Source organism: Scatophagus argus, chromosome 6, assembly GCF_020382885.2.
Source record: "Scatophagus argus isolate fScaArg1 chromosome 6, fScaArg1.pri, whole genome shotgun sequence".
Classification (NCBI taxonomy): Eukaryota; Metazoa; Chordata; class Actinopteri; family Scatophagidae; genus Scatophagus; species Scatophagus argus.
The window spans coordinates 12,103,396-12,121,802 of NC_058498.1; the positions used below are offsets into that span (position 1 = coordinate 12,103,396).

The window sequence follows — 18,407 nt, forward strand, 5'->3', positions numbered from 1 at the left end:
CCTAAATAACAATTGTGTTATTACTTTTTCCCTTTAATTAAAAATGTGGGGTCCAATAAACTTTGGATCAAAGAAAAAATGTCTCAAAGGATGGAAAAAATAAAAATTTATTCCAGAGTTAACTCCTGAAATTTACCTTTTTTGTTTACTTTTATTTATCTATTATCTATTATATTATTTATCTATCTATCTATTTATCTCTTCTTCTATTATTTTAGTCTCCTGTACTTCTTATAATCTATAATTTACCTGCGGTCTATTTCCTGTAACCTCCTTTTTGTATGTGTAACTTTGTTGACCTGAGCTGCCTTTGTTTTTGTTGTTGTTCTTTGTTTGTTTATGTTATTATTGCTTTCAAAATTATTGTTACTGACTGTGTGGAAAACTTCCAAGATACACAATATTTAAGAAGTAGGTAAAATGATCTTGTTTTTATCTTTTGATAAATTGTTTGCATTTCTTCTTTTACAGCCAGCCTAGTTCATGCTCGCTTGACTAGGCTGGGACTAGTCCCAGCCTAGTCAAGCGAGCATGAACTGATGAAGCCTCTTGGATGAGAGGTGAAACGTCTTCAAAGACAAATAACTAAGTCCAGTTGCATTCGATTGAATTTCCTTGAGATAACCATGACCTGGATGAATGAGAATATTCACAGGCTTCTTTTACATAGCAAATAATACTGATGTATTTGCAAGTAAGAACAATGCCAAAAAAGGGAGATATTTTCAAACAAAGTAAGGACTGCTGTAGGAAAAGAGCATTTTCTTTTATTACGATGTTGTAAAATGAATTGTGAGAGACAGCAAACATTTTGAAACACAATGCTTAAATTTGACTTGGCATGTCAGAAGAGAACAAGGTCGGGTGACACTAACTTTTAATCCACTGATACGAGCTCTGTCATCCCACCACCCATACACAATTTGCTTTAAGCTAATAGGTGAAATAAACTAGATGAAAGCTAACCGATCAAACATGCTGAGGATTATATAAGCCTTCATGACTTCCTTGTTGACTTTGTCAGCAGAAATTTTTCTTGAATAGGCTGCCTGTGACTGCAGACCTTCACAACCCCATCAGCCATGAGAGTGGTTGTGCTTGCCCTGACTCTAGCCATTGTGGGTGAGTATGGCTTTTGGGTGACTGAATTTTAAATGACTTTTTCAAAGGAACAACTTAAAGTTAAATGTTGATTGTGACACACTAGATCAAGGAGGTTACCATATTACTTTTCTACGTTTTGATTTAAATAACATATCACATATTTTTTCCATTACCAGTGTTCTTTTTTAGAGGAGAAGTGTACTTTACTTGACAGTAGACTTTACTTCACCATTACTTAGATATAAGGGAAATGACTATTCTTATTCTGGAACTATAGCAATATAGCAAATAGCACATAGTTCAGCCTAACTTGTCAATGTTTCCAGTGATCCTACTTTTAAAAGTCAGATTATGACCTGAGAGCTTGCTATATTACATACATACATTATATAAACGATTCAGTTCTTAACCCTACCTGTGCATTCATTGCGTTTTCTAATTTTAGGGAATTTACAATAGAATATCATTGCATTGCAATGTAACAAAGCATTCTAAATGTTTAAAACTATATTTGATAGTTTCACCATTTACTTGATGGGTTATTCATATCTTTTTAATTTAATTTCAGCTGGTCAACATCATAACCTTGGTAAGTTCACTACTTTATCATAATTTTAAAGGATTTTTTTTTCCAATCAGTATGGAAACCCATAAATAATGGGGTACACATTGCGATATTTACCAGCTTAAGTAGCCTGACTGTGAGTTATTCTAATAAAATCTATTTCATAATTTATGGTTCTTATGATGTCATTTATACCTCAGACAGTTTTAGTGATAAGTGAATAGTTCTCTCTAGAAACGAAAGTAAAATTATTCTTGCAGTTCCAGAGTTTACTGCTGGTAAGACTTACATGTACAAGTATGAGACACTGATCTTGGGTGGCCTGCCAGAGGAAAGTTTGGCAAAAGTTGGGCTCAAAGTTAGCAGCAAAGTTCTCATCAGTACTGCAGCTGAAAATATATACATGCTGAAGGTAAGGATAAAAAAAATCACCTTCAAGAAACTTTTGACTTGATCTTTTCACTTGCAAACTTCCCTATAATAAATTTTATTTTACACTTCAGCTTGTGGAACCTGAGCTCTACGAGTTCAGTGGCATCTGGCCTAAGGACCCTTTAATTCCAGCAACCAAGCTGTCTACAGCCCTTGCAACTCAGCTCATGACTCCCATCAAGTTTGAGTATGCCAGTGGTGTTGTTGGAAAAGTGTTCGCCCCTGAGGGAATCTCAACAATGGTGCTGAACATTTACAGAGGTATCCTGAATGTCCTTCAGCTCAACATCAAGAAGACACAGAACGTCTACGAGTTGCAGGAGGTTTGTCAAAGTGTCCAGTATTGACTGTAAATTGAAAGTTGAATATCCTGAGTAAACATATGCTTTTCTCATTAGGTGGGAGCTCAGGGTTTGTGCAAGACCCTCTATGCCATCACTGAAGATGAAAAGACTGATCGCATCCTCTTGACAAAGACCAGGGACCTGAACCACTGTCAGGAGAAGATCATGAAGGATATGGGGTTGGCATACACTGAAAAATGTGCTAAATGCCAGCAGGTTGGTTCAAACACATTTTGTGATTTTGTGTCAGACATACATCTACAAAAGGAGAAAGTGTTGCGTGATTAAGTAACTATCGGTATGTGGTTCACCTTTGCAGGATTCAAAGAACCTGAAAGGAGCAACATCATACAACTACATCTTGAAGCCAGTTGCTAGTGGTGTCCTGATCCTGGAGGCAGCTGTCAATGAGCTGATCCAGTTCTCACCTTTCACTGAGATGAATGGAGCTGCTCAAATGCAGACAAAGTATGCCATTAGATACTAAGAATGGAATAATGGCAGTGTTTGAATTTAACAGAGCTGCAAATTAACTGTTTTCACATTACTTTCAAGACAATCCTTGGTATTCCTTGAGATTAAGAGGGCCCCTATTTTACCCATTGAAGCTCAGTACCTTCACCGTGGATCTCTGAAGTATGAGTTTAGCACTGAGCTTCTGCAGACACCCATTCAGCTCATCAAGATCAACAATGTACAGGCCCAGGTAATGTTTCAGACTACTTCAAAATATCACTGAAGTCATGACTGACTAGCTATATTAAATGACTTTTCTTTCAATCCCATGCTTTTAGATTATAGAGATTCTGAATCATATGGTTACCCATAATATGGAGAGAGTCCATGAGGATGCCCCGCTCAAGTTTCTGGAACTCATTCAGCTCCTCCGTGCAGCTCGTTTTGAGGACCTGGAAATGCTCTGGAGCCAATACAGAACCAAAGCTGCCTACAGGTGAGTTAGAGTATATGAACATTTGAATCATAGAATTCACTCAATGAATTTTCATGTTACAGGCAGTGGATCCTGGATGCCATCCCTGCCATCGGAACTCCTGCTGTTCTGAGATTCATCAAGGAGAAATTCATGGTCGATGACCTGACGTTTGCTGAGGCAGCTCAAGCTTTCCTTGCCTCTATTCAAATGGTGACAGCAAACACTGAGGCCATCAAGCTCATTGAGGTGCATAAACCACAAAGCAAGTTACTCTGTTAGTAAGAAGAATGGAGATATGGCAAATATCTGATTGTCATGCTTTTCTAGTCCCTGGCAGTCAACAGCAAAGTAGCGGAATACCCAGCTCTGCGTGAGATCATCCTCCTAGGCTATGGTACAATGATTTCAAAATACTGCGCTGAGATGGCTGTCTGCCCTGCAGAACTCATAAGGGTGATACAACTTTGATCTTTTTGAATTATTTGAATCTTTTCTGCACATTTCTAAAAAGGATGTTTCATTTTCATTTTCTCATTTCCCCCAACAGCCCATACAGGACCTCCTTGCAGAGGCTGTTGCTAAAGATGAGACCCAGGACATCATCCTGTTTCTTAAGGTTTTGGGTAATGCTGGCCATCCTACTAGCCTCAAGCCAATAACAAAGATCCTGCCCATACATGGCACTGCAGCTGCATCTCTGCCTACCAGAGTCCATGTTGATGCTATCATGGCTTTGAGGAGCATTGCAAGGAAGGAGCCCAGAATGGTGAATTCTCAACACAAAAGAGTATTTCAAACAACTCTAGTTTTTACTTAGAACTACAAAGCGAGTTTGCTTTCTCTTGTAAACTAGATCCAGGAATTGGTTCTTCAGCTCTACATGGACAAGGCTCTTCATCCAGAGCTTCGCATGCTTGCCTGCATCGTTCTGTTTGAGACAAGGCCTGCAATTGGTTTGGTGACAACCATTGCCAATATTGTGAAGAGAGAGGAGAATTTGCAGGTAGCAAGCTTCACCTATTCTCATATGAAGTCCCTAACCAGGAGCACTGCAGCTATCCATGCCCCAATGTAAGAGCACCCTCTGATCCCCAATAATCATCAAGTCCATCTGCTGATGTCTTCTTATTCAGCTCTTTATTGTTTCCATTGCAGCGCTGCTGCTTGCAACGTAGCCATAAAACTCTTGAGCCCAAGACTAGGCAGACTGAGTTTGCGTTTCAGCAAAGCCATCCACATGGATGTCTACAACAGTAAGGCTAATGTCATCTGGTTTAAGTTACCAAAGTTGTTTTTCCCATAACATCACCTAACTGCATCTCATCAAACTCTTCTAGATCCCTTGATGCTTGGTGCTGCTGCCAGCGCTTTTTACATCAATGATGCTGCCACCATTCTGCCCAGAGCTGTTGTAGCCAAGACGAGCGTATACCTTGCTGGAGCTGCTGCTGATGTTCTGGAGGTAAAACAAAGAGAAACGGTCCTCTAAAGTATTCGATCACTCATTTGAAAATTTAATTATGTTGAATTTTTCCTAGTTTGGAGTAAGAACTGAGGGACTCCAGGAGGCTCTTCTGAAAAACCCTGCTCTCAATGATAATGCTGACAGGATGACCAAGATGAAGCGTGTCATTAAGGCTGTAAGCAATGAAACACAACAAAGTCGCAAATACAAGGACAAGATAGCGTACAATACTACACAATGAAACACAGCAAGTTATCAATAACATAGATTGTGTGCTCATGTTTCCACAGCTCTCTCAGTTGCGATCTCTGCCCACCAATACACCTCTGGCCTCTATCTATGTCAAATTCTTTGGACAAGAACTTGCCTTTGCCAACATTGACAAAGCCCTGATTGACCAGGCCATTGCAGTAGGATTCAAATGTCTACTCTAAGACCAATTTCATAACAAATTGTTTATCTTTTTTGTTTGTTTGTTTGTTTGTTTTTTTCAAGGCACAATAGTCATGATAAATTTTTCCCTACAGCTTGCCACTAGTCCCTCCATTCAGACAATGGGTAAGAACGCCATCAGGGCTCTGCTATCTGGTGCTTCCTTCCACTTTGTTAAGCCTGTCCTGGCCACTGAGGTGAGGCGTATCCTGCCTACTGCTGCTGGTCTTCCAGTGGAGCTCAGCCTGTACACTGCTGCCGTGGCAGCCGCAGCTATTCAAGGTTAACAGAAACTGAAAAACACAGCCAAAATTAAGCATGTATCAGGTCTAATTTAACCCACTCATCTAGTTTACCTTAATATTACCTTATAAAGTTGAATATCAACATGTGTACCAAACACATTCTTTGCAAACTCATAAAAGTGTCATGTCTACATATCACTGTTTTCCCATGAAAAAAGAAATTAGTAAGTATTATGGTAAGTGGTGACACATGGATTTATTTGTTCTCTTAGCCAAAGCCACCACAACACCAGCTCTGCCAGAAAACTTTCTTTTTGCACACCTTCTGAAGACAGACATTCAGCTCGAGACTGAGATCAGACCAAGGTAGGTACAACTAAAACTAAAATAAAGCGCAAAATATATCACATCATGGAAAGTAACATAGAAATCTGTCCTCCTAGTGTTGCTGTGAACACATTTGCTGTCATGGGGGTAAACACCGCCTTAATCCAGGCTGCCATGCTATCAAGAGCTAAATTGAACTCCATTGTGCCAGCCAAAATCGCTGCAAGACTTAATGTCAACGAGGGCCACTTCAAGTTTGACGTCCTGCCTGTTTATGTGCCTGAACATGTTGCAGCTGTGCAGTAAGCTTGGCCTTTTTCACTCAAAAATACGAAACTTCTAACATGCATTTATCTTAAGATCCTTCGTGATTAAGCTTTTTTTTTCTTTCCACAGCGTTGAGACTTTAGCTATAGCAAGAAATATTGAGGATCTTGCTGCTGCAAGAATCACACCCATAATCCCTGCCCAGGTCATGCAGCCCATCTCTTTGGAGGCTCTCACATCCAAGATTACTTCATCTGCTGCTGCAAGTTTGGTGAGCATTAAATGTTGTCTATTAAGATAGCTATAACAGTATCTACATTTACAATATAATCAATATATCTTTCTTTTCATAGCCACAATCCGCAGAGGTTGTTAACCAAGTCGTGGCAGATGCCAAGCCCATTATAAAACGCAAAGCAGCTCAGTTTGAGAAGAAGTATTGTGCTAAAGCTGTAGCCGTTGGACTGAAGGGCTGTTTAAAGGTTGCCACTGAAAATGCCGCTTTCATCAGGGACATTGCCCTGTACAAAATGGCTGGAAGACACACAGTTGCTCTTTCTTTCACACCAAGTGAGTATTGAGAGCACAATGTTTGCAGTGTGCACAAAGCGATTGTTAATGTCATTACTTAATGATACATTTCAGTTGAAGGGGAAGTCATTGAGAGACTGGAGATGGAGATTCAAGTTGGACCAAAGGCGGCAGAGAAGCTCATTAAACAGATCAGTCTGAGTGAGGAAGAAGTTGTTGAGGGAAGGCCCGTCTTGATGAAGCTAAGGAAAATCCTGGCTCCTGGTCTGAGGAATAGCTCCTCACCCTTCCCTTCTAGCTCCAGCAGCTCTCCCTCAAGGGTGAGCTCAAGGTCTTCTTCCAGCTCCTCAGCTCGTGTCAGCAGCAAGGCCATTGATGTAGCTGTTCCAACCACAAGACTTTATACCAGCAGCATTAGCAGCAGGAGCAGCAGGAGCAGGAGCAGAAGCAGCAGTAGCAGCAGCAGTAGACTCAGTTCCTCCAGATCTATGAGCAGATCCTCCACATCCAGCTCCGCATCTAGCCTGGCATCACTCTTCAGTGCCAGCTCAAGTTCTTCTCGCTCCAGTGCACATCTTTCACAGGTAAACATACTGAAGATTGTTTTGTGATTTCTTCTTATCTACATATCACAATAAGCATGGGATCTCAAAAATATTTCCTCTGAACAGCGAGTGATTTATCGCCACAAGTTCCAGAAGAACCACAAGAAGCAGGTACACTTCAAACAGTGACAATGTATTGTACAGTTGAAATAATTTTTTATCTTATGTTGTTTTATTCTAGCCTTTAGCTTCCACACTTTACTGTTGTAGGCTTTAATTTCTCAAGCCACCTCAGCAGCATTTTCCAGGAGCAGAAGCAGCGCATCAAGCTTTGAGGCAATCTACAGACGGGTGAATCACAGTCATCTTAATTACAGAAATAATCATTTTTCATATCTATTCACTGATAGATTTGTTAGTGAAGTCATATGAATTAACCCTGATTGTTCCTACAGAACAAATTCCTTGGCAACGAGGTAGCTCCAACCGTTGCCATCATCTTCCGTGCTATCAGAGCTGACAGAAAGATGCAGGGATACCAACTGGCAGTCTATCTGGACAAACCTACCACCAGACTCCAGATTATTCTGGCAGCCTTGGCTGCTGAAAACAACTGGAAATTCTGCGCTGATGGAGTTCTGCTTAGCAAGCACAAAGTCACAGTAAGTCACTGTCTTGTTTATAAATCTTAGGACATAATATAAAAGGCACAATTAACTATCAGCTGCGTTATTGTCACATCCACTGTCTGTCAATAGGCTAAGTTTGCTTGGGGAGCAGAATGCAAGCAGTATGACATCATGATCACAGCAGAGACTGGTCTCGTTGGTCCAAGTCCGGCAGCTCGCCTCAGAGTAGCCTGGAATGAACTGCCTTCTGCTTTAAAACGCTATGCCAAGAAGTATGAAAGCTCATACAGACTGTCTTGAGCCTAATGACATGCAATATAGACTAACATGTATGATATTTGGTAATTCTTTTGCAGGATGTATGATTACATTCCTGCTTCCATGATGGCTGACTTAATTCAAGGAAAAGATGAAAACAGCGTCTCACAACTCTCATTTACAGTGGTTGCCACGTCTGACAGGACCCTCGACCTCATCTGGAAAACACCAACAGTATGAATAATTAAGCTGTTCACTTTTAATATAAAGTTATAGTTGTTTTTACAGTTTCTGCACATTGTTTCTAAAAATGGTGAATTTTTCTATCAACAGCATACCATCTATAAGCTGGCTTTACATCTTCCCATCGCTCTCCCTCTTGATGAGATCAGAGGTCTTACCCCCTTCGATGGCCTTGCAGATAAAGCCCACTATTTGTTTGCCAAGGCTGGTGCAGGTAATGGATGATCTTATTCTAAGTAATAATGATAGTAATAATTATTATTATTATTATAAGGATAACTTTATTTATTTCTCAGCCAATGTTACAAAGTGCTTCCTAGAACAAAAAGACCTTTTATGGGTAAAGATCCATAAATTACGCAAATAAAGAAATCAACAATTAAACCGAGCTTAAGGGCAGTCGACAAAAATCACATAAAATGAGGGAAAGCTCTCCAAAAGAGACAGATAAAAGACCTCTCCACAAGGTAGACTACGTATGGGCTTGTGGTTAGCTAACAGTTCAGATAAATGGTATGGAGACAGGCCATAAACAAATTCAACAGCAAGATCTTCAAATAAATTCTTAAGTGTACATTATGCTAAACAGGTGTAATTTGGTCTCTTGTCTTGTGTGCCAGCTAATTAAATACTTATTCCTCTTCACAGCCGAATGTAGCTTCAGCAAAGGCACACTGACCACGTTCAACAACAGGAGATACAAGAATGAAATGCCATTATCTTGCTACCAAGTTCTGGCACAGGATTGCACTGATGAGCTGAAATTCTTTGTTCTGCTGAAGAAGGACCACATTGAACAGAACCATATCAATGTGAAAATTGCTGACATGTGAGTGTCCATTAAAAGCAAGAATGAAACTGTGGTTTTCATCCACAAGCTGACAACACTTTTTATTCCTGAACTTGTAGTGATATTGACCTGTACCCGAAGAACTATGACGTGATTGTGAAGGTCAATGGAAGGGAAATACCAATCAGCAACTTGCCATACCAGCATCCCACAGGTTTCTATACACATTCATCCCACTTACAAGATGTTGCACTTTAGTAGCAACCTGCGGTTAAATACTGCGAACTACACATCATAGTCCAAATACCCCAAAGTTATTTTATTTATTTATTTTTGCATGTACTTAAACTGGCGAGAACAAATGATTATGATCCTTTTTTTGTTCTTACAGCTAAAATTCAGATCAGGCCAAACGGTGAAGGAATCTCTGTATACGCTCCAAGCCTTGGATTGCATGAAGTCTACTTTGACAAGTCCTCATGGAAGGTAAATGAAATTTTAATCATGGATAATTTAAGAATAGATGAAAAATTAACATATTTCAGGGTTTAAAAACTAGAAAAGACAGATTGGACAGAGATAGGCTGTAATGTCTCATTTGATATTGCAGGTTAAAGTTGTGGACTGGATGAAAGGACAGGCTTGTGGTATCTGTGGAAGGGCTGATGGGGAAGTCAGACAGGAGTATCGCACACCCAATGGACGTGTGACCAAGAACGCAGTCAGCTACGTTCATTCCTGGGTTCTGCCAGCTGAGAGCTGCAGGGACACCACCGGTGAGACACTAATTCCTTATGGAATTAGTTTTACAACAACATATTTTTCAGAAGAAGAAAAAAAAAAAAAAATGCTTTCACCCTATTTTCAAAACAATAGTTATATTACTGCATTTGGTTAAAGCTCAAGCACTGAATACATCAGACACTCACATATCAACACCTTTTACTTACAGAGTGCCGTATGAAACTTGAGTCTGTGCAGCTGGAGAAGCAGATGATCTTCCATGGTGAGGACTCTAAATGCTTCTCTGTTGAGCCTGTGCTGCGCTGCCTGCCCGGCTGCTTCCCCGTGAAAACCACCGCCATCACTGTTGGCTACCACTGCGTGCCTGCCGGTGAGTTTGCAAGAAATGAGTTTGTTCACAAAACTTAATCATTCCACACCTAATTTATCTTGCACCTAACTTATCTGCCCATTTCTGCAGATTTTAATCTGAACCACTCTGAGGGTCAGAGCAGCATCTATGAGGAAAGTACTGACCTGAGGGAATCAGCTGAAGCCCACCTAGCATGCAGCTGCACTGCTCAGTGTGCTTAATAACACTTTGTCCTGTCAGTCACCTACCTAATATGTATGATATGAATGTAATTTTAAATAAACTGCATCTCAGAATAAGCTTTCAGGAAGCTGTTTCAATTATCCTGTCTTCACAGAGCTGCAGTGATGGAATACTTAAAAGGCTTGCTGTCACAGCTCTCTGTGACCAGCTTGAGTACATTTCCATGATAATATAGTTTACAGCTCTAGAAACACAACAGAGAATCGACTGAGGAGGTAGTACTAGAGATACTAATCAACAGTAATAATGCAAGACAGTTCGGCTCCGAAACATACAAGAGCGAGACTGTCCAGTTGGAAGCAAATGAGAAAGGAGTAATATATTTTTCAGTACTTACTTACTTACTTACTGAGCAGTTCACTCCAGTAATGTCCATTTGGATAAGTTGACACAAATCAATAGGAAGAGAGAGGAGATGCAGTTCCACAGATCAGTGTTAGAATTGTTTCTGATAGAGGTCAATAAAGGTCAAAAGACAAGAAACTTGTGTTTCAAGAATTTATAATGAATGTTTCAGGAATATAAGCTTGTCTAGAACACATTACATTCCTCTTGTATGAATTATTCTAATCTGTCCATATAAAGCCACTAAAATAAACACAAAGTGGTCTAACTTCAGTGTCAGGGTCTATTACACATTATGCAATTTGTAGTAAATTTTACAGCCTTTCTATTTAACAGCGACATCACACACCACATGCTGCTAATGTAACTGTAACAGTTACTAGAAAGTGCTGTCAAGCACATTCACACTACAGATACATACTTAACGTCCTACCTAGTTTTCTTATTGCATTCAGTGAAACAGCAGCAGCATTAATGCGGTAACGTAAGTTTAAAAGCCGTGAATGGCAACATTTCATTTGCCGCACGTTTAGGCGCACCAGCATCCACCAAGAAGAGCTGAGCATTAGTTGGACACATGATCTTTTGTGAGACACCTGGGTGGTCACAAAATTCCAGCCTCACATTAAAATACTAGATATTAGATATGACTGCCAAAACATGATTTACGGTACCACATAAATAAATAATTTATCACATAGTCTAAAAGTAAGACAGCAAGATATTAAAAAAAAAAGAAACAATCAGACAAAAGATTCTCTCTTAATCACACAGAGCACAGAATACCAGCAGCCAACCAGTTTGGCTTTGACTGTTCGCAGTCTTTCCTGAAAGTGTTTGGTGTTCACAGTTCAGGTGTATTTTGAGATACCGCAAATCATCCATCTGTAACGAACATTAACAATTATTCAAGTTTTAAGTCTTCATGTGGATGTGTTCTTTTCTTTTGTGAGCGCGTGGCTGCTGTGGTCTTCCCTGTCATTCTGATATTCGTGCTCATCTCCAGCATTTCCATTAAAAAAGAAGCTTGATTCTTCAAGGTGTTCAGTCATTCCCTTTGGTTTGGTGGAGCTGAAAATTCAAATTTGACCAACAGTCAATTCTTGCAATAGTGCAATTCTTTTAGAGGTACATCATGTCATTATTAGCATTATTTTATCAGTCACTGTGCAAATAAAGATAATGTACCTGTTTTCTGGGATAAGGCAAAGTGTATGATACAAGTCGGCTGTTGATGGTGACGTGACTGGGACACACCTGGGCGTGGGGGAGGTTGTGTCAGACAGACATTTGATGAGCTTGTCGGGAGGCAACGCAGCACTCGCCTTTGTTTCAGCTGAGGAGGTAAGATGAAACTTTATGGATCCTCATCAGGAAAGTGACCAAGTTTAGTTATAAATAAAAACAACACTGACTACAACTGCTGTACAAAATAAAGGCCAATGTATTGTTCAGACTATTTATAATATAAAAGTATCATTATCATTGAGTTTATTAATTACAAGACAGTGGTGAAATGGGTGAGTACAATATTAAGCAGTAGACACTCACATATTAAAAAGGCACTTTTAGACTTGGACATTGGGGGTTTCTTTGAGTCGGGAAATGGACTCAAGTTTAAAAACTGGTGTTTGAGCCAGGTTGCTCGATCCTCCTCGAAGGCTTTCCTCTGCAAGTTAAACCGCATACAAGCCATCTCAAAAACAGTCACACTTAAAGCCAGCACACAGACACAAACAAGGCACCTTGGCACACAACAAAATCTGCTTTTGTTCCTGAAATTTTATTCCACACCAACTGAATATTTTTTAATAAATCACCTCATGGCTAAGTCTTATAGCTGCTTCAGTGAAGTTCCTCCTCTCCCTCTCGAAGATCTTCCTCTGTTCCTCCAGGGTCTTCCACTCCTCTCTGAGGCTCTCCTTCTCCCGCAGCATGTAGCAGTCGCTCAGCAGGGATGTCGTCTCCTCATCACAAGGAGAGCTCAGCTGCTGCTACGAGAAAAACAGAACAGGCACAGTTTGTTCAGTCAGGATTTAATAAAAAATTGGTAGATACTACAACAAAGAAAATACAGTATCTTTCCTCTAACTTGCAAACAAAGTTTCAATTAAAGTACTCCATAAAAGAGAGAGCAATATTTGAAACTGGCTGAAACAGTTGTAAAATCTTTAAACTTATATCAACTATATGGCTCTCATTCTGACTTGGGAAGCTTAATGGCTAAAACTTGAAGATAACCTCAACCTTACCTGCAGGAGCTGCTGCTGTGTTTGGATGAAGTCTTTGCACTGCTGGATCTCCAGCTTCAGTCTGTCCATCTCCTCCTCATGAGTCTCACGGGAAACAGCATTAGCATTTTTACTCTCTTCCAGCTGAGCCAAAGACGCTGAAGAGAAACAAAATCTAATTTTACATTTCTAACTGTATATAACAGGACCCAGTCTGGATTCTTCAGTCTGTTAATTAGTTGTCAGTTCCATACAAATATGACTTTTCTGTGTTTTTAACGGACAGAACTGACCATTAACAGTTTCATAAAGCATATTACCAGCAATCAGATGGGTGGCTTCAACATATAATTACATTACATGACACAAAGTTACACTCCCTCATGTCAAACAGTGATAATATGCTGCATGAAGATACCTTGGCTGTCCAGTCTTTCAACGTGGCTCTTGAGTCTTCTCCACTGGAGGCGAATACTGTTTGTCAGCTTCTCTCGAGCATGAACACAATACAGCTCTACACTTTCTTTGCTGGAATCAAACCCTTCCTCTTCCTCCTGTGAGTCAGCCTGCCAATGAAAATATTTTTCAATCTATTCGTACCACAGCTGGCATACATGACTAAAAACCTAAATTCAAAGCGTAAGGATGATTATGATGTCAGTTAAGTTGCGATACATTTTGGCTGGGGTAATTCGGTCAATAATGAGACAAGTAATGTTTTGAGGAACCGTTGCTGTTAACTTTAAGTTATTAGTTATTAAAATACTGTGAACAAAATATATATACTGGGTAAAGTCTACATGCTGCGTACTAATGATTATCCATCCATTTTCTATACCGCTTATCCGTCAGGGTTGCGGGGGGGCTGGAGCCTATCCCAACTAACTATGGGTGAGAGGCGGGGTACACCCTGAATTGGTCGCCAGTCAGGGATAGACACACAAAGACAGACAACAACACGTTCACACACTCATACCTAGGGACAATGTAGAGTAGTCAGTTAACCTAATCTGCAGGTTTTTGGGGTTGTGGGAGGAAGCCGAAGTACCCGGAGAAAACCCACGCAGGCAGAGAGAACATGCAAACCCCGGGATTCGTACCTGGAACCCTTTTGCCGTGCCACTCTACTAATGATTATATATATTCAAAATGTAAAAATTGTGGGCAATGAAGTTCCATTGCTAAAGCAAGAGAAAAGACAAAAACAACTTGTCCTACCTGTGTGCTATCATCCTGATGTTTGTCGCCTTTCATGGTTGGTTTCCTTGAACTCAGAATGGACATCATTTCTATTTTCATCTGCTGCAACACTTTATTCAGCTCTGCATTTTCCAGCAGCAACTCCCTTTGTCGGGTGTCATAATCACTCAGCAGGGTCTTATACATTTCCCCCTCATGTCTTGGGATGAGAAAGAAATCATCTACGTTTATTCATTGGTTACAGACTCATGTAAATGACATACCTACAGAGGAAATTAATTAAAGCTACAGAAACATCCAAGACTCAGCAGTGCCACCGTTTTTGAACTCTATGTTTCCAAAATAAATCTGTGTCACCTAAAACCAAACAAAAACAAAGTAGCTGCCCTGCAACTTGTTTCAGATGTGAAAATAAGATAAGTAGTACCTTTGGCGTGTCTTAAGAAACAAAGTTCAGAGCTACAGTGAAATGATGAGACAAAAAAGCCATAAGAAGTGAACTTACTTTGCCTCTGTCTTTTCAGTTTTCCAAAGGCTTCTCTTCCCATCAGCTCTTCCAATGCTGTTTAATACATCAATGGCTAGAGGCAAGAATTCAAATGTAGAGTATAAGAGTCTCAAAAGGCATATCAATTTAAATCTTCTGCAATAAGATGTTAAATTTGATTAATATTGTGGCAAATGATTAGGCGAGGTGGGAGCTAACAGCTTTTCTATTTAACCTTGTTTCTTCTCCTTTTTGTCAACCAGAAGTTGATTCAAGCGCTCCTTCAGTTTATTAAATTCTCTTTCTTTCCTTTTCATCTCATGGTTATACTGGCTGGCACGGCTTGCGATTATGTTCTGAAGTTTTTGCACCTGGCAGGAGGGAAATAAAACAGGTGTTTATTCACGAGACAAAAAAAACAAAACAAAAAAACAAACTACTGTCAGCGGCAGTAACTACAAAGAAAGTACCTCTTCTTTTTCATTTTTTAGGCAGTTTTGCAAACTCTTCACTTTCAGCTGCAGCTGTCGCTCTCTCTCAAGGAGTCCACTGTTTTCCCTTTTGGACAGTTCAAGCTGCTCCTGTGATCACAGAATAACATTGACATCGACATGTACATTTAATATGAGCGTAAATATTTTCAGTATTAACAAGCAACTCTTGAGGTACTTAGGTGCTGGGTCGATGTTTGACTTGTGATCTATACTGTCATATTAACGGGGTTGAGGGTTCAAATACTGCTGTACTTTTAGCCGAGTGCTGGTGAGCTGCAGGTGGTCGACATTGCTGCTGGATTTGAGCTGCTCCACTTCCATGTTTTCCAGGGTTCGGAGGCCCCTACGGTGCAGCTGAATCAGGTCATACATGCAATTTAGCACAGCCACAACATCTAACTCTGAAGTGCCGCCAGACTCCGTCCAAACTGGTGGGAGGCCAAGAGATGACACTTCCTGTAAGAGGAAGAGAAAAGATGTAGAGGACCAGCCAGACTCAAACCCAGGACTTTGCAGTTATATTTCCAGACTATTTTGAATATCAATAACTGTGCTAATAAGGCATCAAAAACATCTGTAAGGTAGCCAACCTGACTGATGTGCAATAGACATTCTTGCACATTGTGCTCTGTGCAGAAGGTACTGAGCATGTAGGACTTTCTGTGCAGTGGCAGCGATGATTGGCTAAACTGCCTCAAGGGGGGTGTTCTACATTCAACGGAGCTGCTGCAAATGTCCTTGACTTCTGGGGGAAAGGGGGAAAAAGGTCAAATATATACATAAATATATTTGTATAGATAAATGTGTTAATTTGTTAATGCTAGACAAGATTTCATATACAGTAAATGTGACAGGTATTGGGGTACAAAAACCAAGAATAGCATGTATAGTCCATTTGCATTAGTTTAATCCTAACTCACAAGGTTTGATACAAAGCTCAAGACAGAGCTTCAAATTACATAATGACCTACACACAACTCCTGAAGACAAATGACTACAGTGTGGTACTTCAGTTAGTCTAACAAATGAAGTTTCAAACACTGACAAAATCATATTAAAAAATTTTGTACTGTTTATGAAACATGTAACAGTGTTAAATAATTTCATGTTTGTCTTAGCCGCTGCTGAGTACAACAGCCAGCTGTTCAACATGTCTCACTGACAGTGCATATTCACTGGTCTTCAAAGATGTTAAAATCTGAACTCACCCAGGGAGGACTCTGGCATTGTTGCAGTGCAGCCTTCAGGCTACGTGTCTGGATCATCTACTACATGTGCAGGATATACAAAGCTCACCACAAGATCCACCTACGCACTCCACTCCTGAAATAGAGGGTCAGATTAATGGCACCCATTCAACACAGCCTGGATTACAAGGCAGTGGAAGTAAACATGCAGCGGTGTGGGGCTGTAACACGCAGCAACCTAAATAACAGAGCGTGAGGACAATCTTTCAAGATGCATTTTAAGATTGTTATATTGATCTTGTTGTTGCTGCTGTTGTGGCTATCAATGCAGGAGAATTTAACAGGTTGCACGATGGTACCAGGCCAGCATCTTATCTCAATGCTCTTATCATCAGCTGATCAGACTAATCCCAGATAGACAGTGTGGTGACTTGTCTGCAGAACCATACAATCAAAAACACAGCTAAAAAAACATATTCTTCTTTTAGGGATAATGCATTTTTTAACAAACAGAGTATTTGACCTACTATATACAGATATTACTGAAAACTTATAGTACCACATACAACACTGGGACAGAGTATAATATATAAGACTGAAAATTAGTTTTATTTCTTTATTTTTTTTATTACTTTCCTGTCATAGATTTTTGTCATGAATAATGTGGCTCATCATCAACTCACAGGACCTTTGGTTTTAGTGATATTTAATCAGCCTAATGAGACAGATGGCAAGCCCACAGCTACAAAGCTTAACAAGCCTAGACCCTGCTTAGACCGTCTGCTCCATGAGTGTTACCCTTTAACCCATAAGTCGCACTTCTTTTTACAGTATAAAATCTCCAAAGAGAGATTTCTTCACAAGCAATTACAGAATGGATTTTAAGGTGCATTCAAAGAATATCGGAATGACATTTTAAACAGGCTTTTTCCAACATGAGTGCTGATGGGATCACAGGGGACAGTTCAGACTGATCTGTATACACTCATCTTCTAGCCAGACCTAGCTAAAAGTAATGCAGTCTAAAATATCATTAATAGCATTAAATCCCCCCACAGTGAAGATCATCGTGCTCAGTTTCTATTAAGTCAATCTTGTCACCCTCACTGGTAAATGCAATGAGCAAAACAGACACACTTCTCAGTACACGTTAAGTACAACAACTACACTAAAATGGGTATAAAGCTTGAAAAACATCTCGTCAGAACAGTTGAATCAAAAACTAAATATTGGGCTGATCAAGAAGGGAAGATTTATCTCAGGACTGTTGTTTTGTACTGCATTTGTTATACATAGTGGTGTCTAGTTAGTTAATGCAACTTTAAAGTGTACTCAAACAGACATCTCAACAACTCTGTCATAGCTGAAGGTGGTCAGAAAAGCTTGTAAAAACACCGTGTACCCCAGGTGACCAGAGAATATCAAAGTCTGATCACTTCCAAATGTCATCTGCCAGGTAAGTTTGCGAAACACATGCTAAACGTGTCAGGATATTTCAGCTAGCGTTTAAACGTACGCTACTGTAAGCTACATACAGATGTAACACTAACTTATGGCGCTGAGCCGTAAACTAGCTATTTCAAAGACACCGTTCACTCAACAAGTCATGTTTGGTTCATAATGAAATAAAACAAGGCAAAGGTTTTGCAGCTCCTTCACACAGCAGTTACCGTTAAACTAACCTTGCGTTATCCAGTGCGCGACCCCACCACCCCCAAACAATCTGACATTGAAGCCGAACGACTGACTACCTTACCTGAACAAGTTGCCTAGCTACGGCAGCAGGCTTTTAAAATGCTTAATTTATAAAAAAGAAACTAGAAATATTTTTCGTATACTTGCTTAACGTTGTCGTTTCTAGAGCATTTCCCAACTGCTCCTTCCTTTACGATACAGCAGCTCCGTCGACCAAGGGGCAGTACACAGCACTGCACGCAAACCAAACAGCTCGCTAATTGGTCGACTCGTTGTCTAGCAACCAAGCACGGCTTAATACGATTGGTCCGTGGCTGT

The 18,407-nt window shown here is 40.1% G+C and overlaps 2 protein-coding genes across 9 annotated transcripts; one reads left to right on the forward strand and one right to left on the reverse strand.

The window, feature by feature from the left end:
• Positions 1-982: 982 nt before the first annotated feature.
• On the forward strand, positions 983-10,571 carry LOC124060411 (vitellogenin-1-like). Its single transcript, XM_046391345.1, has 34 exons — positions 983-1,122; positions 1,673-1,693; positions 1,930-2,081; positions 2,173-2,424; positions 2,500-2,661; positions 2,765-2,913; positions 3,001-3,151; positions 3,240-3,397; positions 3,460-3,625; positions 3,707-3,832; positions 3,927-4,145; positions 4,233-4,450; positions 4,535-4,632; positions 4,717-4,841; positions 4,918-5,019; positions 5,135-5,254; positions 5,372-5,558; positions 5,794-5,887; positions 5,965-6,150; positions 6,245-6,386; positions 6,469-6,685; positions 6,761-7,230; positions 7,318-7,362; positions 7,462-7,542; positions 7,647-7,853; positions 7,950-8,092; positions 8,177-8,312; positions 8,412-8,535; positions 8,970-9,150; positions 9,231-9,325; positions 9,503-9,597; positions 9,722-9,887; positions 10,064-10,225; positions 10,316-10,571. The coding sequence occupies exons 1-34, from the start codon at positions 1,083-1,085 to the stop codon at positions 10,426-10,428; spliced, it is 5,103 nt and encodes a 1,700-aa protein (XP_046247301.1). The 5' UTR covers positions 983-1,082; the 3' UTR covers positions 10,429-10,571.
• A 363-nt stretch (positions 10,572-10,934) lies between these two features.
• LOC124060414 (afadin- and alpha-actinin-binding protein-like) lies at positions 10,935-18,357 on the reverse strand. 8 transcript variants are annotated; one of them, XM_046391354.1, is made up of 14 exons: positions 18,233-18,357; positions 16,416-16,530; positions 15,798-15,949; positions 15,460-15,663; positions 15,184-15,294; positions 14,949-15,084; positions 14,732-14,807; positions 14,245-14,425; positions 13,445-13,592; positions 13,048-13,184; positions 12,616-12,789; positions 12,347-12,464; positions 11,984-12,131; positions 10,935-11,866 (listed from the first exon to the last, which is right to left on the reverse strand). In XM_046391354.1, the coding sequence occupies exons 2-14, from the start codon at positions 16,432-16,434 to the stop codon at positions 11,719-11,721; spliced, it is 1,752 nt and encodes a 583-aa protein (XP_046247310.1). In that variant the 5' UTR covers positions 16,435-16,530; positions 18,233-18,357; the 3' UTR covers positions 10,935-11,718. The 8 variants fall into 8 exon arrangements, with proteins under 8 accessions (XP_046247310.1, XP_046247313.1, XP_046247314.1 ...); XM_046391357.1 differs by having other exon boundaries at positions 12,616-12,786; positions 15,798-15,952; XM_046391358.1 differs by having other exon boundaries at positions 12,053-12,131; positions 15,798-15,952.
• Between the last annotated feature and the right edge of the window lie 50 nt (positions 18,358-18,407).